This window comes from Aethalodelphis obliquidens, unplaced genomic scaffold (assembly GCF_003676395.1).
Source record: "Aethalodelphis obliquidens isolate GAN/ISIS:26980383/991018 unplaced genomic scaffold, ASM367639v1 scaffold7, whole genome shotgun sequence".
Lineage (NCBI taxonomy): Eukaryota > Metazoa > Chordata > Mammalia > Artiodactyla > Delphinidae > Aethalodelphis > Aethalodelphis obliquidens.
The window spans coordinates 63,131,978-63,157,961 of NW_020837951.1; the positions used below are offsets into that span (position 1 = coordinate 63,131,978).

General features: G+C 35.4%; 1 protein-coding gene across 10 annotated transcripts in view; it reads right to left on the reverse strand.

The window, feature by feature from the left end:
• NFIB (nuclear factor I B) overlaps positions 1 to 25,984 on the reverse strand; it is a 235,712-nt gene that overhangs the window by 9,164 nt on the left and 200,564 nt on the right. For 3 of the 10 annotated variants that reach the window (XM_027105870.1, XM_027105874.1, XM_027105877.1), the window contains 3 exons: positions 24,223 to 24,388; positions 21,086 to 21,168; positions 10,982 to 11,070 (listed from right to left, as the gene is read on the reverse strand). The exons of 1 other annotated variant lie outside the window; for it this stretch is intronic. In XM_027105870.1, the coding sequence (XP_026961671.1) occupies positions 10,982 to 11,070; positions 21,086 to 21,168; positions 24,223 to 24,388 (338 nt within the window). Of the gene's footprint in view, positions 1 to 10,981; positions 11,071 to 21,085; positions 21,169 to 24,222; positions 24,389 to 25,984 lie in introns of those variants that run through there. 6 more of the 10 variants (XM_027105871.1, XM_027105875.1, XM_027105872.1 and 3 more) reach the window with 6 other exon arrangements.

Below are 25,984 nucleotides of genomic sequence, written 5' to 3' on the forward strand. Positions count from 1 at the left end.
CACTATGCAGACCCCATATATGAGCTTACAAGTCTCTTATTGCCAATCTGGAGGTTAAATACAGAACTGTAAGGCACAGACATTTTTTAGAGCTTTTTGGTAGTCCCGTTGAAAAAAATCTGGTAAAACTAATTCAAAGATTATGATAACAGTGCAAAGAAAAATGTTTAACCAAACAAAATAACTTAGATCATTTAATTTCTAAAAGACAATGCCTCAAATCTCATAGTTTTTCAGGTAAAAATTTAACAGTGCTTTTTACATATCAACTCTCTCTACATAAGTCAATGTCAATGATTGCCAGCATGGATAAAATAAACACACTTTCATATTTACGTACATATACAACTAGTTACATGTAAAATGCTTAATCATTTTAATTTCTAATAGAATGAAAATTATATGGATAACCTTATGTTCAATCCAATAATCTGTGTCTCTGTCTATTAAGAGATGAGAGTCTCTCAATTGAAAGATTTGAAAATATTCAAAGTCAAATTAAGCTACTTCAGCAGTATATCTTCAAACACTCATTTACTTGGTCTTCATTACATTTTCCATTGCCAAATCACCTTTTTTTTTTTTAAGGCAAACAGAAGATGAGCATGACTGAAAGTTGAAAGCACATCTTTAAAAAATATTGGGCTTCCCTGGTGTCGCAGTGGTTGAGAGTCTGCCTGCCGATGCTGGGGACACGGGTTCGTGCCCCGGTCCGGGAAGATCCCACATGCCGCGGAGCGGCTGGGCCCGTGAGCCATGGCCGCTGAGCCTGCGCGCCCGGAGCCTGTGCTCCGCAACGGGAGAGGCCACAACGGTGAGAGGCCCGCGTATCGCAAAAACAACAACAACAAAAACAAAACAAAACAAAAATATATATATATATAACTGCCATACTAGTAAAAAGAGAAAAGAATACAAGTACTTTGTGGAAAATCAGGCACAAAACAAAGCCCCAAATATTTTGACAATACTTTAACACAAAGCAGAATTCACCCTAGTGACTTCTACTCTATGTACGCTCTAAGTATATAATGAGATATTTCATTAAAAATAAAATAAAGTTAAATAAAAATTACAGGAAAAATTAATACATCTGATATCATGGATCATATTTTCATATGATTCTGATCAAATGTATGATGTGGCTGCCACCCCCCCCCACACCAAAGGAAAGAAAGAAACAAACAAATTACTTTGACCTTAAGATGCATTAATGGTAGGTGATGGTACGGCTTCATTTTATACTGATCAGACTATCTCAGAAGCATTGTGTTTCTTCTAGGCATCGCTCTTCAAGAGAAACAAACTCTACGGCATTTCTTTGGTGAAGAAACTCACCAAATCATGTCATTTGAGGAACATTAAACGGAAACAGGGAAGACATGATAGTTGAGTTGAAAAGAAACATAGACTTGTTCCATACGGTTCAGGTAGACAGAATTAGCGTAAAGGCAGAAACTTCCAGAAGATACCATGCTGAGGGCCTACTATGAACAAGGTGCTATCTTGGGTGTTTTACATATGCTATGTCACTTAATTTTCTCAATGAACTCTTGAAATTGCCATCATTATCCCCTTTTCACAGATGAGAAAGTTGAGGCTTAAACTCATCCAAAGTTACCCACCTAGATCTCAGATATGAATCAGTTCTGATTCCCATGGCCATTTAACTATTATACTGCTTCCCTGGGAAGTTAGACATTGACCAAACATTCAAAAGAACTTTTGAACAGAGTTTTCTGAAGGCAAAATGTATTTGCTTCAGGAGACAATGAATTTCCCATGCCCCACACAGCTGGCTAGTGCTGCAGCAGACTTGTGCACAGAACATGTGATCGGTCTGGGTGATCTAGCAAATATGAAATTTGATATATCTATCTCCTTTGAAAACAAAGCTAATTGAGAGTGACGTTATGGTGAGGATTAAGGAGGAAGAAGATACCTCCTTCTTCTTTTTAAAAATGATACACTATTTATATATTTCTTATCCGGGACAAATTGGATAAAATGGCTAGTCTTTGTATCTACAAGGAGTAAAGAGACTCTGTACCTTTCAAAGAAAGAAACTGAGAAAACTCCTCTGGACAAGTCAACATTTGACTTGGTTGTGCTTTATAAAAATTATGCATTCTGTGACTGTGTATTCTAGGCCAAAAAGGGTTGGGTCCTTAGCTTTTAACTTGGTACCCACGCAAGAACCATGGCGTACCAAATAAACATATATGGAGTCATAAGTTTAGTAAAGAACCAAAGTCAAAGGCTTCCTTCAACTATTCGTCCTGAAATAAAAGCTAATTGAAAAATGGCAAAATTCATTTATTACTAGTCTGTGTGCATCTGATAATGGGTTGGGCAACCCATTTGTCAAACATTTTATGAAATGTCAAAGTATCCAGTGTACTAATACTTTTCAGGGGAATAATCGTATCACCCATTCAGATTTTACATACTGATTTAATCATAAGACTACCATATTTGCTTTAAAGATAGTAAGTACTCTTTTAAGAAGCTTAAAAAAATATTACGGGAATGAAGCCCCAAGAACTGTATATATTCATACGTACCTCAACTGTACCAGTAGCCACATTACTTATAGACAGCAATAAAAGTAAGCAATGGCCCAGAAAGCATGGAAAATAAATTCAATAAATACCTTAAGTTAAAAGCAGGATTTGCCCTTAATTCCACTGTACCTGTTTCAAATACCCCCAAGAAGGAAAGTTTATTACTTCCTTGGCTAAACCTTTCTAATTTTGTTACTATAATATGAACACACAGGTATTAGTATCTCTCCCAAAATGCACAATAAAAAATTTTCCCTATTAATAGCTAAAATCTACCTGGAAAAACCAATCAAGGGCAGGCTAATTAAGTATTAAGTTAGAAACCATGCTGTCCTGGATGTGTGCATTTGGACTGGCGGCTTATTTCAATATAACACAAATGCTGCAGACTGTGTCTTATGAAAAAATGCTCCATCAGACCAGGGGAAGGAATATATGGGTAGTATTTAAGTACCCATATATTTAGGAATTATTACATAAATTATTATACATAAAGAATATATCTAAGAATTCATTAATGTATTAGAACAAAGAAAATGGTACTTATTAAATATACTGGTTGCTAGCACCTACCTAGTGTGTGCATTTGCCAGGCACTGATCTATGTGCTAGACCTAATTTAAAGCTTTCAATCCTCATAACACACTTATGAGAAAAGTACCATTATTATTCTGACTTTACAGATGAGGAAACTGAAGCTGGGAAGTTGTGTCTTGCTCAACCCCTGCTGCTGTTAGATTGTAGAAGCCAGGATTTGAAATCTAGCAGCGTGGTTCTAAAACCTACATTCTTACCCACTACACTTCACCTAATCTCCCTCTTCTGTGAAACACACTACTTATATTACTAAGCAAGAATTCATATTATCCTTGAATTATACAAGAGAGTCTATGAATTGAGGCCCAAATCATTTAGGCACACTGAAATTCCCAAAGAATATAACTTTTGAGTCCAAATTTCAACACAAATACCTGTATTTTATTTATCCAATTCCAGATCCTTTTCAGCTGAAGGCAATATTTACCTTTTTTGATGTACATACAGATGTGGCTGGATGTCAGTAACTTGCTTGTTGCATTCCACTTCTGATGCAGCTAGACTAGAAGTGAAAGTGCTTTACACAGGTCTTGGGTTTCTTCAATTTATCTCCCCCATTTTTAAGTATCATTCTTGCCATCGGAATGATCCTATTTGCATGCAAGATGATTTCTAATGATTATTACTATTTGTAACAATCTGTATTGGAAAGCTCCCTGGCCGGCTCTTACCTAACTGCAAAGTACTCTTGCGGGCTCTCTGAGAAACACCAAATATCATAAACTGCAGGTGTCTCAATGGAATTATTCTAACTGCAAGCAACAGCACTTCATAGTAATGAACGAGAAACATAACTGTTTCTTAACTAAGTAGGTAAATAGCCTGCTTTATTGCTAGCTACTCCTTGGGGCCCAACGATTTTGAAAATAACATATCCAATCGGTAGGCTATCAAAGATCATTAATTTATATTCAGTTGTTTCAGGTGGGTTTTGTTATCAGGGCATGCTGGATTGCCTGTTAACTTTACTATGTGTGAGTACTAGCATTTTCTAAATAAAATAATGGCATATGCCAGTGAAATATGTCATCCAATGAAAAGCACAGGACAAGAAGAGCCTTTATGTATGGGGCCACTGCAGCTAATTACCTAATGTGTACATTATAATGTCTGTACACTTTTAGTAAACAGCCCTTACAAAATCCTAGAAGACCCTTCAACAAGGCAATCTATATACTTGAAAGTAATACAAACTTATTTCCTTAAAATGTTTACTTTAGACATAAGTAGGAAAAATACTCTTCCCCTAAACAGACCAAATTAAAAAAAAAAAAACCTAAAAACTGTGTTCCATATTTTTCATGTTTTAGAACTGAAAGTGGAAGATAGAGATTTACTATGAAGATGCCTAATTGTAAATAAATTACGGTACACAGACGCTTATGTATCTAACAAGCTATGTAGCTGTGTGAGGTTTTAGCCAATTAAAAATATAGAATTATGAGGCTCAAAGTAGCGATTTGATCTCCTCCCACAGACTGCACCACAGCGGAGAATCCTACGTGTGGATTTCCATCCTCTTTCTCTAGTCTGTATTCCTTTCTATCCCCGGGCTCCTTTTCAGTGCTATTGTTACAAGTGCTACAGCTCCCCTTATTAGCATATGTGAGTCTTCAACAGCAGACAAAATTCCCTACAAAAATAGTGCTTCCAAATAGTGCCTTTCACTAGAGAAAATCACCCAAGGCATACCAAATTAAATAGAAATGTAAGTTTTATACAAAAGCAAAATGTGATTCTTTCCCAAATGATTTTCATTGAAAAGCAAAAATCAGTGTTATTTGCACAATTTCACCTCTAAAGGACAGAACTTTTCTGTCTCAGAATTCCTAAGCATAAAATCAAAAGTGATTAAGGAACTGAACATGTTTTTATGTTATGCCTGCTACTCTGTTCACATGTGCAAAAAAACCTTCCTTCTCATAAAACAAAAATTAACAAAGGAGAGAATAATTGTAGCTGTCTGCAATTTCTGAATATTCAAAATTTGTGTTCTTCAATTTCTTGAACTTTTTCTCCTTTTGTAATTTGTCATTACGTTTATTATCACGTTTACTCATTCATATGCTTTGTTATCTCAGTAAATATGACTGAAAATTCACTATATACCTCCTAACAGCACTAGCAAACATGAGAATCAAAAAGTAAGTTAGTAAAGGGTGCGCTGGCCACTGACAGAGCTGATTTCTCAGGGAACTAATACATATGTAAATATGGTACTTTCCATGAAACATCTTCAAATCAAGGAGGTGTTTAATATACTTCTTTCATGGCAAAGGGTTAATCAGCAAGGTTTACATTTGGGAATTTTCGGCATCATGTTCCTCCTTCTCCCGCAGTACAGCCAAAAATCATCTGACAGGAAACGTAAGATTAAGTTTGTCCTACCTAAGCGAACAAAGAGTGCTCTGAACAGGCAGAGCGGGAACTTTTCTAATCCTGCTGGAATCTGCAGCGCTGCTCAGAAAATATCGCGGAAAAAGTTGTTTTCTCTCCTCTAACATCTTGTCTCTGGGTCATCCCATTTTGGTCCCACTGCAGATCCTGCTGCTTCTCCCATAAAGGTTAACTTAAAGCTCCAAACATAATCATGTGGAAAATGGACATTATTGATTCCTATGGTCCATTGTTCCCCTAGCCTAAGTCCCTGAAGTTCAAGTTCAATCTGGAATTACATCATGTCTGGTTTCTCCTGGTTACCAGACGGCTTGAGACGTGACCACGGCTACAGAAAAAACAAACAGCCTTCTTCACGCTTCGGCTCCCCTATCGATTCAAACGTAAACTTTTTTTCTTTCTCTCAAGTATGCTTCAAGTATGGAGCATGGTTAATTTAGAGATTAAGCTCCAAATTAGATTATCTAATGGCATCTTAATGGATTGCTGACCCATTTCCTGTGGGATGGCAGCATGCAAGTCTGGCTGGAATACAATTAATTTCTTAGGAAGTCTTCTGAAGAGTTTCCTAGATAAAAAGGAAACGCTGTGTTGTGCAAATCTTTCTTTACAAACGGAGAAAGTTAGGCAAAACTGCAACAAATCCCAATGTATTTTTCAACAGCCAGATGACAGGTACTGCGTGTGTGTAAACACCAGATAAAGATCAGTGTTAAGAACGATCACATTAAAATTTTTGATTTCATAACAGGTACAAATAATTTTTAGGTAAATGGAGAAGTAATTCTTTTAAATAGAATATCCAAGTACAAAGAACAACACTACTTAGCAGCCCTGGTTCCCAAACAACGGTCATGTGCAATTTTGGCTTTTGCAACTCCCCTCCTTGAACGGGATTCTTCCGTTCATCTACCTTATCAGCATTTCTATCATAGTCCCAGAGTGGTTCTAGGGGCCCAGAATGGTGTGTAAAAAGTTGAACATTTTGAACACACTTTAGAGCTGACAGCTGAAAAGGAAATTCAGCACTCTGAGAAGAAAGTTCCCCCCAGGAACTCCAGGAACAACCCAGCTGTTGTACTGTAGTTATGTGTCAAGATAACAAACTGAAAGCAGGAAATGCTAACCTAGTGAATTTGTAGGGATGGTCTAGGTATAATGTTGAAATACAGGTTAACTATTAGCATTACGTAAAGCCCTTTAATTACATATTACCCTTATCATACATGTGCCGCATGTATACACACATATGCACATGTGTACATGCATGTACACACATACACGGCACACATATACATATATTTACATACAAACACAGTTTGCACCACAATATTGAAAATTATTGTGTTTAAATATTCATTCTTGAGTCGTTGAGGACATGTATCTTACAAAGAAAATTTTATGGACAAAGCAGTGAAAATGGTACATGGTTGAGGACAGGGTTATGCAAACAGGCTTAGATGTATGAAATGAACGCTATTACTCCTTCTTTTTTGCCCTCCTTCTCCTGACCAACCAGATTCAAATAATCTTTACTGGCTGCTAAATTTCTCCTGGGAAATCAAGCAACTCTCTAGAATTGCAGTAATAAACGACAATTTCTTACAAAAACACGTGTAAAGTAACTACAGAATGAAGTATTCAACTCATAGAAAGGAACTGCTAACACATGTAACATGGAAAATGGCTGATAAAAGTCTCTTCGGTGCCATTCAATTATGGCATCAGCAGAAACACAAAAATCCCTCCAATTATTTCAGTAAAATCTTCATTTATTCATTATTTCAGAGGCTGAGCAAATGGTTTGTGTAAACATATCCTTCAGTAACACACACATGTTTATTTTAGCCATCTGAAGGCTGCTGCTATGTTTATAGAAGCCATCAGACACATACAGCCACTCACTTGTGGCTTTGCCTTTTCTTGAAAGGGGTGAAGAGGGAGAAGAGGGAATGAAACAATAAATCCAGTTTCTCTTTTGCATAAAGCACTACCTCCAACGTTTTTAAATAACTTCTGTTTATGTTATTCTTGGATTGTCCTTTGGCTTTCTTGTTCATTCAATTATATTGCTCTTTCATATTTGCTAGTACAAGCTATGTTCTGGCTATAGTTTCAAGAAAGAAAGCCAGTTAGGGAGTTAACTGCTGTATTTGTTTATACCCACGTAACTCACATATGTAGCAGTGTAATTTGTCCACATCAGAGGACAAAGCACAGACACAACGGTACCCTTATGAACAACATAAGCAACTCATCATCACCTATTACCCGGCTAAGAGCTGAGCCCCTCCAGCCTCAAGCAGAAGTAAGCCCTCCACCAAGGGATTTCACTCTGGGTTGACTGCAGTACGTGACCTTTCGGTTAGAAAAAAATTCACATTTTCAAGACGCAAGCAACACACACACACACACACACACACACACACACACACACACAAATGGCTCACAAAATTCTAAGGTCAAAACAACAGAACACCTTCAGGGTTGCAACTTAATAAGTCTGTGAAAACTTTCCAACGGAGTCAGCTTTGGTTCCGAAGAGAATGTTTATACATTGGGGGTGGGGGGCGCGTGGAGAGGGAGGAGGGTGGAGGAAGTCTTCCAGTTTTGATTATACTCACTCAGCTCCCTCAGCACTGCCATTTTCAGCCCTGAAGAAGGAGCTGCTTTGACATGGAAACACCTCTACAGAAGGATGGGCACAAGGCAGAAAAGGGGGCGACCATGGACAAGTGATTATACGAAGAAGGTAACGGTAGCAAACAACAATCAAAACAAAGCAAAACCAAAACACCTTCTTTGCTTTGTCCTTTGCTACCACAAAGTCTCCGGGGATTGCCTTTTGTTCAAAACAAAAAGCAACAACCACAACCAAAATAACGTGATATTTTCTTTATTCCATTAGGACAAAGGCAAATGATTTAATTCTCTGGTTGAATAGATAGACATTTCTCATGTATTTTTAATTTATTCAGATCATTCTAAAGTTGCAGCAGTGCCCTGAAGATTTTAGATGTCTGTTATCTGCCTTAAAAGTAGTAGTGTTACAGACATTTGTGATTTCTTTTTTCCATATCTTTTCTAGGAAAAAAAAAACTACTGAGTTTCCTAAATAACTATAAGACACACACTATAAACCATGAATAAATTACGAATATGTTATGCCACAGACATGACCTATTTTATGATCAAATATGGACTCCACGTGTGCCCATTTTTGATAAGTATAGCAAAGCAAAGCAAATTCCTGTCGCATCTGAGCACGTTTACTCTGAACTGTATGATACTTGGATTTTAAGAACGGTGAGGGTCTGTATCAGTCACAGTGTGTCTGGGACTGCCCACCACAGAGATTCAATAAATACCTGTTGAATGTATGAACGTGATTCCTGCCGTTATCAATTATGTGCCCTCTGAATCATGATAAAAAGGGAAGAAACAAACCAAAAGCTACCTTCGTCAAGCTTTTTGAAGCACTAAGGCCATTCTACATATCATGATCTGCTAATCCAAAAAAATTATTTTTGAGAGAGAAAATAAAAGAAATCTTAAGTACATGAATTCCAATTTTTTTTTCTGATTATGACCTGAAACTGATGACCACACCACTTTTTCACCAAGAAGATGATTTGTAAGATGAACAATGCTCTCCTAAGAACTGAGTTTAGTCGTCATATTAATTCACTCCAATACCTGTGCTCTGTGGTGATTCACTGTCCACTCACCTTTTCCTTTTGGGGATAACAATGTTTGAGTTGAAACATCACTACAAACTAGGTACAGTTATAGTTTAAGTCTTCGATAATTTATATCCTTATTTCGCTTTAATGTACTTTAGCGATACTACCCAATTTTAGATAAGTAAATGTCAATCAGTAATCCACAGATTGGGAAGTTCACACAGCTATAGCTACATTTAAAAACACAAGTTCTTTCCATCTGACTTGCAATTTTTTCTAAATATGTTAAGGCTTGTATGTAGAAATGGGCCATTTAGCCAACCAACAGAGCATGGAATATAAGGATAAATAAAATTAGATCCAAACATTGTGTTATCAAGTTGAATCAAATTAAATTTTAAAATACTTACTAATAAAGACTATTTAAATAAATAGTTTATCTTCTTTCACTGAGTTTATCTTCTTTTTTGTAAGTATATATTGTATTTTTTCCAAATGGAGGAATAATATAAGCTTCGTGGAAAAAAATCAAAATAGGTAAAAATGTACACATTTTAAAGAGGATGTTATACTAATCTTTAAAAAGAGGAAAAGTCATATGGTATTCATTTCAGGTAGTGAATTAATAAAAAGTCAACAGGCTTTTAAAACAGAATCCAACTAATTTTCTTAATTTTTACCTGAGAAAAAAGTGGCATTTCATTAATTTCATTCTTTGAAACTTTACTCTTCAGCAGTTTCTATGAAGCATATGGAGATGCGCAGCACGTTTACAACTGATACCCAAGTATGTACTTCTAACACAGGGATGCTTAGTAAAGAGAGGATGACAGTCATAACACAGTTGGAAAATTATGTTGGCTCTACTTTTGTTGAACTCCTTATGGGATTACCTCACTCTCTTCTGTAAATTTTTATCTCATTACATAAGATTATACCATGAATTTTAATCATTTAATTTGTCAATTTGACACAATTTATTCTTTATTGAAATAATTCATAAGAAGCTGAATTAGCACTACTTACTTTCTAAAACCAGTACATGAGACAATATCAAAACTAGTTTCGAAAATGAAGTTTTAGAATGATTTTCTCAGCCAACCAAATAAAGTCAGCTCTCAGTGATTCACATCAATGTATAAAAAGAAGTTAAAACTTTACTTAAACAAAATTCCTTCTCTAGCTATTGATTCCAACAATCCCCCCACTCCAAAATTCATGAGTGTTGCTAATAACAGTTAAATTGACTGATTTGAAATTTTTCTTTTAGTTAGCTTTTTCCCTCTGAGAGGGGAGTAAATGAATAGTAAAATGGCTTAAAGTTAACAGTAAAGAAAAAGAACTGAAATGAGAAGAATCTATAATGTGAAAACCCCATGCTTTTTCCTCAGACAGCTGAAAAAAAATCTTCCCTGAAACTGTGATTTCATTTTTCAGTTCCTAAAATCTAAGTGTCAAATCCCCTCCTCCCCACCTCCCCCCAGTATTATAAATCGTTTACAACATTTGACAGCACTTAGGAATTCCAGTCACCAATTAGCATATGCTCTAATCTCCAATTAATTTGAAGTTGCATCTAAATGAGAAATAAAGGAAGAGGGTAGGGAGAGAAGGATGATATAGCCAAAACAACTAAAATTTTAACATATATATACTTTCTGTAAAGCTAGTTAGAAACACACACTATAGCTCATGTAATTTTAGGTGTAAGTGTAGGGTTGGAAATAATTAAAATGTTACCTTTGCCAAGTAATTCCCAATGTATCCTCACTGGTACTGGGGTATAAATGCCTGCCGTTTTGATTCATGGTCCAGTCACAAATCCTCAGCTGTCAATTGAAACCTAGCAGTCAGATATGGATCGAGCAGTACTACAGTTTTTAGTATTTAAATGAACACATGCAAACTAGTACTGTACATGGCATTAACCTTACTTTCCCAAGAGGCAACTTAAAAAAAAAAAAAAAGAGCAAAAGAAAACCTTACTCTGAAAAGCAAAATTCCTAGACTGTTTTTCAGAAAAAGCTATTGCAATATGCTTCTCTATTAATTAAAGCATACAAGAGAAATGAGTGCTTAGAACATAACAATTAGACATTAATTAGAGTACAAAATGTGCTGAAATAAAAGCAAACGTTAATGTTCAATAGAGAGATATATTTTAGAAAAAAAATTTTTAAAAGCTTTTAAAAATATGTAACATACCAAATAATCTGCACTGAGTAAAATAATCAATAACTTTTAAGCATGCAGTTTGCAAAACACAGAAGACATGCAGTTTAGAGGAGAAGGGTCCCACCTTATGAACATCCTCCCTAACTTATGTTTAGAAGCATCAAGGGATTCAGTTTTAGATGTTTACTAATTTTGTTTTATTCAAAGTGGCTTTTTTTTTTTTTCAGACAGAGTTGATAAGAGTTTCTACTTTTATTTTAAACTCGGAGTAATGGCATTGGAAATACTTTACCACATCTGAATAGAGTGAGGAATGCGCTGAATACAAGCTGAAACAAATTCTTCCCAGATCTCCAAATCATCAGCTCTGCCCTTCAGAGGTTGTTCCAGTAACCCTATCCAGCTCTGTTTGGTTAACAGCTGCCCTACAGTGCTAGCAGATTTATTGAAAAGATATATTGCTTATTTTTATCCTTAAGAAAGTAAACTTATCTGGCTTTGGGGGGAAAAAACACACTAGAAAATCATGGGTTTTAATCTGTAGAGAGCTATGCTGTAAATTAACTGAATCTTGCATTGAAAAGATGACTTATTCAAAGCAGTCCACTAAACCTCGTTTGCTGCTTTTCAGTAAGAATTTCTAGAAGATGATGATTGGAGCCAAAGTCCCTTTAAACTCATGATAAGTTATTTTAATCCTTTCTGATAACATTATGGCTAAAAAAAAATTGGCTATTAAGAATCTTTTCCTTTTAGACTCTAGTTTCTATACACTCTAGGTAATAGTGATTCTGGAGTTTCAGAATATTTGGTTTTGCTCATTTTTTACAGATCTATGAGGCTCCAAAAACACCACCTAAAATTCCCCAAACATGTATTTTAATTATACTGATATTTCAGGTAAAAGTAATTTTATAAATTAAAGAACTGAAAATTAACTAACCAATCAATTAATTAACTAATTAAAAAGCTGAAAAAATTCCCTTAATGTAGACAGATAGATAGGTTGAAAGATATGTAGATTTTGCTTAGAATATATGTCATAAATAAGCCATATGTCAGTAAAGAAATTAAATTAGAATGAAAAATATTCTTAAAATGGACCTTAATGCTTGCATAAAGGAGAAAATTTTATGGCAAGATTTTAAAAAAGTGCTCAAAATGGAGCATCTCATCAGAAATGCAATGTGATGGGGCAATTTGAAAAATTATTTCTTCAGTAACAGTAGTCAGTTGGCTCCTTCAAAGTATATTCTTTTCAAGCAATACTACGCAAACAATCTAAAAACAGTTCAAGAAGCTTGGCTTCGTATAAAGATTACCTTAAGGACCACTCATAGATTCTGCTCTAGTCCTAGATTTGAGTCAAGTAAACATTCTGAAGAAGGGAGGCAGAGTAGAGCAGAGCTCTAGGCAGAGCACATGTTAATTCTGCTAATAATTAATTTCAGGTTAGTTTCTGTGAGCCTCTCAGGTTATATTGGAGAAATTTTCATAAAGAAAAGCTATTTTCACAAAGCCAGGTGACCTAAATGTCACTCACTGATTGGCTTGTTGTCTCCCAGACAACTGGAGGCACTGTTGTCTCCTTGGAAGAATGCATATGTAAATCAGTTTGTTTTTTGTTGTTCATGTTGCTAATTTTTTGTTTGTTTCTTTGTTAATCATCCCTCCAAAATGTCAAGAGGGCTGTCTTTGGCCACCCGTTGAACACTTAAAATCAACATACTTTTGGACTTTCTCTCCTAACAGTAGTCTCAAAGGGATGAAACCTGACTACAACTATTCATTTTCAACCATACTTAAGGTACATATGATCAAAATATCTTCTCCCAAACAGATAATTATGCTTAAATACAGAAAAAATGATCACTGAGTATATTTAACAATCTACATGCCAAAGAAATGGGCAGGATATCAATTAGTATTGAATTAATTTCCTTTCAGTTACTGAAAATATAAAATAAAATTTAAATTTATTTAGCTATTTAGATTGTGGACTGGCATTATCAACATTTCCAAAAGTTTCTGAGGAGAAGTACTTATACCTGCTTATATGTTATAACTTACTTAACCAGGTTACTTGACCAAGAGCCTTTGAATTAATAATTAACCTCTTGATTAAGCAAAATTTTAAAGGTGATCGTGTGGACAGGGGAAACAATAAACAATTAAAATAGAAACTGTATATTCACTGAAAATTTCCATGATACTAATTCCTAATGAAATCAATTCCTAAGAATCTTGTTTGAATAAGATAGTCCTGACTCAGCAAATTTTGAACAGATTCTCAGGTGATGAAAGGTTAAGTGTATTTTAAGCTTCTTTTTGGAACATGTTAAATATTCTTGGTATTAGCATAATTCAGAATTCCTAACCAAAATGGATTTTAGTTTAGACTTTAAATGTTTAAAATAATAGGTGATAATCTTATTTAAGTTTAGGGTAGTGATTCCTCGATTTCTGTCCTGTGAGAGGGTAGGTGTTATGTAATTTAGCTATCAATTCTTTTTTTAAATTAAATTTTAAATCTTTAATTTTAAGTGGTACATAAATACATGCCTTTCATTAACATAAAAATTTTCTGCAAAGCTTCAACAACGCCCTAGTGATTTTTCCAAGTATTTTTCCTCAAAAAATAGGGAGATACTTTTTCCCCCTATAGTAATCAAGTTTAAAACACCAGGGGCAAAGTAGTTTAGAAATTTAGTTTGTTAAAGTTGTGTTTGTAGCAACTCGTACATTTGTAACAATACACACTCTTTGACAGATCTGATCATATGCACATCCTCACAGAAATGCACACATATAAATAATTTTAATTCTTTAATTTATATGCATCCACAAACATGACATAAGATTGTCTAGAAAATTAAGGTAAATTTTATATTAAAACAATTATGCCCAGATTTCCAAAAGCAAACAGAAGGTGAGGTAAGGAAGTTTAAGATTCTCCTTCAAAAAAGCTATGAGTGAAGGGATGGGGTTGAAAAAATCCAAACTAAGAAAGAAGTGAAGGTAAAGTTTTCACTGCATATGTTCTTAAGATGATGTCCCTAAAATCTCTGGAATGAGAACCTTGTTCTTAGCCCAACTCAATGAGTTTCAGAAAAACAAGCATGGGGACCACCTAGTTCCCCTCAAAAATCTGCCCAAGGGGAAACACCTAAGATCTGGATCATTATCCTTGCCTACAGGACACTCAAATATTCATGCAGGTAGAATCAACATTGCCTGTGAGTTCAGAATAAGAGTTTGTTTATTCACATGACGGCCCTCCATTGTTATTAACACGGGCTTTTGTTAAATGCCTCACAATTAGCTTTGGGAACAAAAGAAAGAAGGTAAGAAAATGTTCTACTTTGCTGGACTCAGCAAACAGTACTAACAGTCCCTTATGATGACAACAGCTTTCCGTTGAACCAATAAACCATTAAACTGTAAACAGAATAATCAACACAGGTAAATTTATCTTTTTGCTTTTCTTTTTTTTAAGCTTACAGGGACCCTCAAGGGAATATCTTGAAAGGTGTGTTTTATGTTCTTCTAGGTTTCTTCATTTCTCCAGATAGCCCCCAAAGAAACAGATTTTTTGGGGGTGGGGGTGCTTTTGGGGGTGGGGTGATTAAAACGATTAATCCTTCAGGATTCATATTTTCCTCTTAACTCTTAGATTAGTTGATTTTTATTTTATTAATCACCTACCAGAGAGCAAATAAAATGGCCTCTGAATGAAAAGGATGTAGCTTTACTGAACAAACAAAATGGTCAAGATAAAATTGTGATACAGGTGGAGCATGTAAACATATAAAAATGAAAAAGATATTCAAGGTCATCCTGGTACCTTAAAGTTACATCTAATATCAATTTCTGAAAACCGTGCTTCTTGATATTTAATAAACACGGTAGGATTAAGTTAAATGGGTATGCATAGTTCATGAAACTAAATAAACACTACTGACCATAAATCATAAGAACTAGAAAATGAAAAGTTTTTTTTTTTTTTAATTTTTAAATGGAGGCTACTTTCATCTGTAAAATTTAAGATTTCAGGGGAACTTGGAGATCATGTAGTTCAACCTCTTCATTTTCCAAGATAAGAACAGGACAGAAAGGTTTAAAGGCCTGTCCAAGGTTAGACATGTCCTGTCATGTCACTAAAACCACACCTTCTGACTCCTAATCCCTGTTTGTCTGCCACGACACAAGTTTGCCTGTCATTATTCTTTTCCTACCCTACTTTTCATGTGCAGCTCAAGAATATTTAAGGCTAAAATGTCTATAATTATAACTCTTCATAATTTCCTTTATTTCCCTGATTCTGCTTAGACCTTCTGAAGTTAAAAATTTCAGAAAAGAAAATTGTCTCCCTTGTGATTGCATTGACTGAAATTTAAGGTTAGAGCAAACGATTTTATTTTTATGTTCTCTAGAATAATTTATCTGGATATTAGCCTTTGATACCCAATAAAAGTAAGTGAATGAATGAATGATAAAAGACAGACTTTGGAAGGTTTTTTATTTTATTTTTTTTTTATTTTAAGAACTAGCCAAAAAGCTAAACATTTGCATAGCCATTATTTTGAGTGAAACTTCCTTTAAATGTGTTTCCTTTCCAGCTAGCATATGTGAAAGGTGACCTCTTATCCATTTACATACCTACCCAGAAGTCATGTGATAGGGTTTTACGTCAAGCTGTCAATTATGATAACAGACACAATAAGAACAGCCCAAGTGTTGATAGCCTGCTTCCTGACTTTATTGAAAAGTTTGTTGATAGTCTACTTGTGGCCTTTCAATTGCTTGCCTTTAATAAAAGATACCTTGCCAGTGGTTTTAACGTACCTAGCTTTGGCTTTGCCATTTGTCAGGACAAATATTATAAAGGGATTTCAATGAATATCTTAGATAAACAAACATAAAATCGTACAGAGGCAACGTCTTAAAAAGGCCATTGGGTGTAACAGAAATTTTTAGTGTCATGAAAAGTCCTTTCAAATTCTAGTTTCAAATTTTTATCAAGAAAAGTGTTGAAAACATTTTCATAGAAAGTAGCCCAGTGACTGAAATTGAAATAAGAGCATCATACAATCATGCAAGAGATGTAACATGCGGAAGCCCGGGCACCAGTAAAATCCATGCAACTGTGAGAAGTGATGCAAGGACTTGAGTTGATCAGCCCACTGATTCATTAGCTCTAATGATAAGTAGCATATATAGTCAGGAGATTATAATTTTGAGATTATGAAAACAAGCCTTGTATTTTATAAACTAGAGCTGGCTTGACTTTGTTGTCTCAGGGAAGGCAAAAGTGACCTCCCATTTGCTCCATCTCAAATCCATATCAAAGGTTAATATGTACCTTAGCCCAACTCAATGAGTTTCAGAAAAACAAGCATGGGGAACATCTAGTTTCCCTCAAAAATCTGCCCAAGGGGAAACACCTAAGATCTGGATCATTATCCTTGCCTACACGACACTCAAATAGTAATAGTATTTGAGTAGTAATCAATAGTAATTGATATGAATAGTAATCGAATTACTTCGAATACTAATCTTTTATTTCCAAACAAGAAGCTTCTTAGCTACAAACTTTTTTTCCAACTTGCAATAAGGGTTTTGTAAATATGTTGTACTGATGTATAACAGTAAGGATTTATACTTTTATTATGGCCTTACACTCTAGTATAACGGTGATCAAATTAACTAGACCTTTTTATATTACCAAACTTTCTATGACTACAAAGAAAGAAGGCCTGCAATTTAGCAAATTCATTATGAGGCTGATCAATATGAAATTGGTGCTAATTCAAGTAAGCTGTCTCATATTTGCCATTTATACTAAAATTGTTAGACTGGATTATACAAAAATTTCTGTATTTTCTAAGCAATACCCACTACTCTGCTATATAATTCCCATATTCTTGGGGAGATGAAATTTAGGAAGTGTGGTTTCTTCACTCCTATCATAATGAATGTGCACAGTGTGTTCAGGAAGTATAAGGAGGAAAGGAAACACCGCATTTTACTAAACTTCTGTGAAGTCAAGCCAGAGAGGAGGTCCTTGACACTTCTGAAAAAGTTCCAAATCATAAAAAGACATTTCTCAGCAGAGACTAAAGAGTTCGGTTTGCCAAAAACCCACAAGTCCTTCAAGCCACCACACCATCGTCCAACAGAAAAGTTAAAGAATGAAGTTCCAATTGAAGTTCTGATTTTAAGATTTCCCCCATGCCAATAGTGAATGCATTAAATAAGCCAATCATTTCAAAGACAGTCTAGTTCCAGACCTTGAAAAACACTCAGGATTGAGTTAAGAGATAAAGGGAAACTTTAAAGTTCTGATCAGCTGGCATGAGCTGATTATTATGACTAATTAGAGGACTGTTTTTAATGGAAAATAATCAATTGTTTTAAAGAAATCTTTTTTGAAATATTCTTCAAGATTATGTGATTTTATTTTTCAGATTCAGATGAGATATCACATTTAGAATGGTAGTGGAATTCCTGTGTCAGAAAAACTATATTTCAAGGCAGTTAGCAACCAGTAATGATCAGTAATAACCATTATAAAAAGGAGCACAGTGATGTATAATTACTAATAACAACTGCATGTATTCCAAGTTAATGGTTATAAAAGCTTATGCTTTTAGTATTCAGATTTGCCAAAATGAATGTATTACTCTTACCAGTGGAGTACAGGGTTAATTTTAATATTTCCCATCTTAATTTAAGAAGTCAGTGTCCTTGTGTGTTAGGAATAATTATATTGAAAGCTCTGCTTTAGTGTCATTGTGTGGAAGGATTATTTATACGACAGTCAAAATTATTCAACAATTTTAAATTTATTGTTATCTCTAATTTATGTAGGCTATATTAAAGTTCTTTTCTAAGAAAAAAAATAGCACTCAACAATGCACATCAATACTTTTCATAACCTAAAAGGATAAATCTTTATAAAGCAGTCGCCAATAAACTGAAGAATGTACCTGGTGACAATATTTATTCTTAAGGGGTCATGTATATTAAAAGCTAAGGGGAATGTTTAAAAGAACTCTCTCAGACTAAAACCATTGCCTTTCTAATTTTGAATTTCTCCCAGCTAATATAAAATGATTGATTACCTTTATTTCATGTACCCCTTGAGTTTTCTTTCCATTCATCACTGAGTACTTTAAACCAAATGCATTTAAAACCTGCTGCTAGAAGAGTGGTCTCTTTTAAATCTTTGGAAAGTAATGAAAGGACACAGTAAATCAATCTCATTTCTGCTGTACGAAAGAATAACCTTTACTCTACTGAAGTCATTTAAACTGTTCCTGTCCCTCTGTTCCTGGACAGTAAACATAAAACTTCATCTCTAGGATTCTGTTAAAATTTGAAAGGATTAAAGTAATTGAAAGCTTTTAACTAGAGCCTTAGTTTAGTAATCTACGTGTATAGTATGATACGCATATACACTCATTTTCTGCATGCCTCAAATTGTAGCTTATTATGAATTGGCATATAGGGCTTCTTCAATTCAAAAAGTAGCACTAATTCTTTCACTATACAGAGGACAAATTATCTGTCTGTATGGCACTTAAAACTGAACATTATATTTTTCATTATGAAGCTTATATAATTTTTCTTTCAAAGATCAATACACATTATATATTCCATAAGTGTACACCATATTTGACCCATCTAATCATATTTATATTGTAAGAGGTCTTCACTTGACATTGTCTACTTAAATAACAAGTGGCAGCCTTTGATGAAAAAAGTTTGGAGTTCTAGAACTCATATATATATATATATATTTTTTTTTCCAATTAAAATGTGCTCAGAACTCTATCTGTGTTAAGACTAGTATTTTCCTGATGCTTGTTAAGTTTTCTTGATTTATCCTTGGACATGTGAAAGAAGAAATAACTTTTATATAATCAATTTTTGTGATCATAATTACATGAGGCTCTAATGACAGTCATAAGTTATAAATTAAAAACTTAAAGCTGCCTTAGGTTAGGACAGGAGGATGGGAAGATTGCTTCTAAATACATGAAAGTGGTTATAATATTCTAAATGTGTTTGGGCTAAAGGTTTAAATAACAGAGGCACGATTCTATGAATTAAAAGTTAACCGAAAACTGGAGACATGTCATTAAGAATGCAAGTCTCATGACAAGAATATTTCTGAAAATATGTGAAATGAGTTGTAAGAGAATAAGTTTCTAAACCTATGAATCCTGCATATGTTTCTAAAAAACACAAGGAACATATACATTTGTCAAATAGAACCATATTACAGTAATTATAGCATATTTCATATTATAGCAATTTTAGAGGTGAAAAAAAGCAACATTTCAGAAAATTATGTTGAAAAGCCAATGGCTGGCAAAACCACTAATTATTATTTGGTATTTTCATAACTGTGTACAGATGTTTTCAGTTAGCTCTCACTCTTTTGTTTTGTTTTGTTTTGCTTTTTTTTAAACCTGGCAAAACATCAAGTATCTTGAATAAGCTATCATCTTTACGATTTTCTCTGAACTCTGCATGTGGTGACCTTTAATATAAGCAGTCTGCCACCTGGCCTGCAACTGGGCAGGACTTGAAAGTTCCACATGAGGCACAGATAGGCATGATAAGCATAAACTAGGTGGACAAGTCTAGAACAAAAGAAGCTGGCATGAGTACCTGCGCAGGCTCGCTACATCTGTAAAAACTCAGTTGCACATACAACTTATATTATAAATGAAGAGCAAGCTCATTAATACCAGCTCTTTCTGATTCATTATAGACATTTTTCCCTATGCAATATCTTGCACACTGTTAATTTCAAACTGCTCTGCTATCAAAACTTGAGAGCAGCAAACATATGCGTCATAAAATATATTTAAATTTGGAAGCGTTTAGAATGATTTCTGTCATCCCGTAACTAGAATCGTGGGATTTCTGTATTTGTATGGTCCACGCTTTTGACTATGGCTAATTTGTTTATAAGCTACCATTAATCCTGGCTGTAATATTTTCACAGTTTGGGTAAACACTTCATTTGCATTAAATTTACAGCATTAATGAGATGTGAAATTTAAAATGCTACTTGAAACATAAATGAGGTAAGAAAGCAGAACCAAAAAAAAGTGTTTTATCACATCCGAAATCAGTAAACCGATTTAAACCTATTAAAATAGGAAGGATGCGTCGCCTGAGATTTTAGCTTCAAAACTCATCTTCTGGGACTAAAATACCAAAATGAGGAGTAAAACATCTGGAAAATATGAAAGAGCTCAAAAAAAAAAAACACAAATTGTGAATTGTGTAGTGCTCCTACTTTAATCGGCTTTTAAATCAATTGACAATTTTTGTCTTTGGAAGGTATAGGCTGGTGAGCTCTCAACAGCCAGTAAAACAGAAAAATACTCTGGCTGAAACACTGTTTATTCATGGATGTTATGAAATATGCTACAGAGAAGGAAAAGGTCTTGAGCCAATTTGAGACACCCTGTTTAGAGAGGCGAGAAACAATGGATAAATGAGAAGATATTTTGGAAAATGAAATGATCAATTTCTTTCTCAGAAGCCCCGTGAGCCCCGTTCTGAGTCAAGATCTGAGAGGCAGCATGGAGAAAAAGCACCAATGCAAAAGCGTGGCTACACCATCACACCTGGGTGAAACTTGCCCACCTGTTGCTGATGTAGGAAGGATGGGTCTCTTGGGCTTAGTCCCACATATCGATTGGCTTGAGATGTGCCTGAGGCTGTGTAGGCTGATTAAGGAAGAACAAAAACAAAGATAAAAATTGCGAACTATCAAATGAACACCCTGTCCACGCAAAAGAAACCCAGAGAAGTGGGACTTGCAACCAAAAAAAAAAAAAACAAAAACAAAACACAATGTCTTTCTCTTCTCTTTCATGTGAGTGAATACCACTGATATAAATGACAGTTGACCTCAAGTTGACTGGTTTATCCCCCTCCCAAAAAATCTATCCAGTAACCATATCCCATCCTTTGGTGTGGGCATCTCACACATGCTCTGGTTACAGTCTTGCAGGAGTACCAAGGACTGGCTAAATAGAAGGGTCCCTTTCCTAGATGTACCTTTTTACAAGATACTGGTTGTCTAATAATGGGATAATCAATGATGGTCTGTGATTCTAAATGTAAAAGCAGACTGAAAGTCTGTCAGGAAAAAGTGAAAGGTTTAAATGATGGGATTTAAGCAGATGTGCTTGATGATATAGGATGAAAAATGTCTTACTGAAAAGTCTTACTAAAAAGAATATCTAACATTATTAACATAAAGGAGAAGGCTATTTTATTATAGCATATAGAATGAATTAGCTCAGTATTTTATTTAATGTGAAAATGCCCTTAAGTTTGATAGAAATGTTTCTGAAAAAAATCATTTCTTTTCCAGAAGCACAAAAAGTCAATTTTTTGTGATTGGTCCAGAGAGGGAGTTGACATATGGTGGATACTCCTTAAATTATTACGGTCTCACCTTGCAAGTACTTTTTGTACAGGTACTTTTTGGTGCAGTGAATTTTTCAAAGAAAACATCTCCCTAGTCCTAAGATGTTTGTTCTTTTTCACAAAGGAAAGGACTAATGTATCTTCCCAGCGCTAAGCAATCCCATTGTTCCATGTCAGAATAAACAGAAAAAGTAAATTTTCATCATTTATGTTACATCTATAGGTCTGAAGAAAGCTATAATATTTGGTTTAAAACCATCAGATTAATGAGGAATCCAGACGTTAATTCTTAAAAGGCGTTTTTAAAACGAATACATTAATTCTGCCATGTTCATTTGGCCCATTGAGGCTTTTTTAGGTCAACTTTTTAAAACGGTGAAGATGCTCACAATTCACCTTTTAGTTATTCCTGAATGAAGGGCTCACTCAAGAGCAGCCCTAAGCAGCCAGTGTCCCCTATTCAATCTCCAGACCTCTGGAATTCAACACACACCATTGAAGAAGAGCCTCACCCTTAGAGAGTGGGCACCAAGTCTGTGCTATTCTTTCTTTTCAACCACGAGAAAGAGGTTTCCTTGGCCTCTGTGTTTTCCTTAATTTTTCTGATTTATGAATTCAATGGCTAATTTCTCATCAGTGGCGCCTGGGGAGGTGCAGCGACAACTTTGTTTCTAGGAAAGAAAAACGACTCACTATATCGCTTTTGTGCAGGAGTGGAAAATGGACTGATGCAGCCATCTTTATACAACCAAAACATTCCTTTGAATATTTTATGATTTTATAAGTCAAATAAGATCTCTTTTTGATCAACCTGTATGTGAGTATAAGAACAATTCATTAACAAACAGGCTGCCAGTACTCCCACAGGTGAGCTGTGATCGTTTCGGTCTGATCTTCCCTTGAATGTAATCTATTAATGTCAGTATAAGAGTAGGTACCAGAAGTTTCTGCAACTTTCAACTACTTAAAAAGCTTTGCTTTCTATTTGCTTTTATTTAAAGTGTTGACATTGTTTGCTCAAAGATGCCCAAGGCATCCACTTTTAAAATTTGGATGTAGCATTTTAGTGACTGTAATGTACATAGCTAACCTGTAGCACAAAGGATTCTTATTCTTCCTTGACTGGGTCTCATCCATCTGTGCATTCAGGGAAGTGTTCACTAGTGTAGGACCCTCTGTCAACAAACCAGTTACTGAGAATTAATGATTACTGATGGGAATTACAAGCTTGTGTGGTTTTATTATTTGATGGGGCCTCATGAACTTTGAGAAAGAAATGCTGAGTTCACTGTACACTCCAAGTATTGTCCGTTTTTCTTGTAGGGTTCCTTCCTAGTCTTTCAGAGGCCACAAAAAAAGAGCACTTTCCAATGGCCAAGAAAGAAAGAGCCAGTGGTACTTCTAAATCTCTGTGATTTCACACAGGAATTTCCAGAGCATAGGGATTTTCTTGTTCTAAAAATGAAAATAGAAGCTCTGGATTTAACGTATAATTGACGAGAAGCATGCTAATTCCTCCCGACTGGAATTTTATCATTCCACTTTACCAATCTGTGCACACCAGCTCCAGTTCTAAAAAGCTGGCAGTTTGGATGAAGCCAATTGAAAAACTGGGTAATAACTCCTGTGTACTTATGAGTACTCTATACAAAGAAGCAAAGGAATCATTTGGGTTATTGGTATGTGCTATGTAAATTCACTGGCTAAATCTCTGACATTTAAAATGTTATGGCCATGCTAAAAATCATAATACCTGATGCACCATAATAGGCTAAATAATCAAAAAAATTTTTTTTAAAGTTGCAGACAATGAAAGTGCAGGTAGCTTACATGTGCCTAATACTCAGCTCTGAAATGTTTTCTCCACCCAACATTGTGTGACTGTTTTCTCACAATGACATAACCTGCAGTGATGTAAACATGCAATTATCTTACAGAGGTACTGGTTCAGCCTGCCTTGTGAAGGGGCTTAATTTCTATAGGAACGCTCCAATAACTAACAATTACCTAATCTCTCTTCGGGTGATATAAAAACCTTGTACACTGTTATGTTATTCAGTGCATTTTCAATGTATACCTTGAACAAGCAGGCATGACTTATTATTTATGTTATAGCTATTTACTCAAACAAATAAGCTTCTCCCTTTTCAAATAGGATGCACTGAGTGAAATTTGATAAGAGAGAGCTTGCGAGAGCCAGGTCACATTCATGCCTGCTAGTTCCACATAAATGAGAAATCTCCATCGGGTCGGGTAGCTGGAAAAGTTGCCGTGTTTTCCACCTTGGATCAGATATCCAACGGTGCCTTTGATGGACATTTCTCATTTCCTACAGAAATACTTACTGGTTGCTGTAGGTGAAGCTGCCTCACCTTCAGTGGATGTAGTGATGGGTTTAGTATCTGTCATGGTCAGGGTCACAGGTCGCACTGCACTGGGATGGGGAGAGGGTGCCAAGACAGGAGTGAAATGGCCAGGCACTTTCCCTACTACTTGACCACTGCTGTTAGGCTACAAAACAAAAACAGAATGCCGGGTGAAACACTCCAAAAGGCAGTCGTCTCGTCCAACAACTCCACTCAGCACACACAGCTGAGTGGACCCCGCGTGCTGTGTGCAACCGCCACACAAGCTCTCTCAGATCTGAGTCAGAGAGGCTCGTCAGTGGTTAGTAGTCATAAGAAGCAGCAGCATTTAAAGAAAGTCTTCAGCTTCAAAGCACTTTATATAGGTTTAGTCATCTTTACAACACCCCGAGAGCCAGGTAGAACTGATCCCTCCACTGAGTTGGACAGAAAACTCAAGTGGAGACTTCAATGCTGAGCCCGAGGCTAAAACAGAAGTCCTTACTGAGCTAGTGAGAATGAGAATCAGTGCTACCTTCTTATCTGCTCTTCGTGGTCACTTTTGGCTTTCAGAACACAAAATTTACCTAAATGATGATATCACTGAGACAAGGAAGACAAGAATTTCTAGGAGACCAAAGGAGTCAAACTCAACAATTCCCATCATTTATAGTCAAGGCCCATTCTTTGGCATACAAAAATGCTAGCCCTTGCTCACACACAGGTGCACTCAGAAACACACATCAGGCAATTTTGATCTTAGAATCTCCACTCGACTTGTGACGATTTACTAATATAAGCAGGTAGAATGATATTTTAAATATTTAAAATTCCAGCGTCCACACAATGATATAAAACGCTGAACTAGGTCCAACCCTACACCTACAAATAAAAGATTTCCAACGTAAATTAAAATGTGCTGAAGTGAAGCAGAGGGCAATCAAATATACTCTGCTTTTTGAGTTACTCTTCCATTGCTGGGCATGGAGAGTCACACAAAACACTGATTGTTGACATCTGTGAGAATTAAAGAGAAAATCCGCTAGGCAGTGATAGAAAAGATATTATTATCTGAGTTGTAGCCTAGTGTCCATAGTGGGAGACAAAATTCTAAGGGAACACTGTTTGAAGAAATACTGGAATGTATTTTTCTAGACAGAGAATGGTATTTTTAATTATGCTCATGTTGGAATTCACCAGTACATAACGTACACAACAATTTGCTATGAGGGTGTTCTCCACAAATGTTTAGTCTTTATAATCTGTACCACTTTTAAAGTCAAAAAAGCAATGAAACAGAATATTTATCTAAATGCCTGCACATAAATTACAAGTAGACGTTTCTTTAAAGAAAAAGATAAACAGCTAAGAACACTTCACTATTAGAACTTAGAGACGTGAAGTAAGTCTTAGTTGGGTGCCTCAGAGGCCACATTATTTATTCTATAAAGAAAATGAACTTTTGAATATCCTACATATTCATCATGAGTAAATTAAGTATTTAAGTCAGGAAAACTGACCAGATTTTTTCCCCCTATGGAGACCTAGGAGAGAGTTATATCTTAGACTAATTTTATTTAAAATATTCCATTAAATAGCATGACTGTCTCACTCTAATCGGTGTAGCAGCAATGCAATTAATCTCCAAACTGCTGTGGGGAGGACAAAGCATCTCAGTTGCTCGACTTAACAGTCAAAATCAGCGCAGCCCTGGGGGATACTGGAAAGGAACAGTTGACAACAGGTCAACAAGTGCTCATTT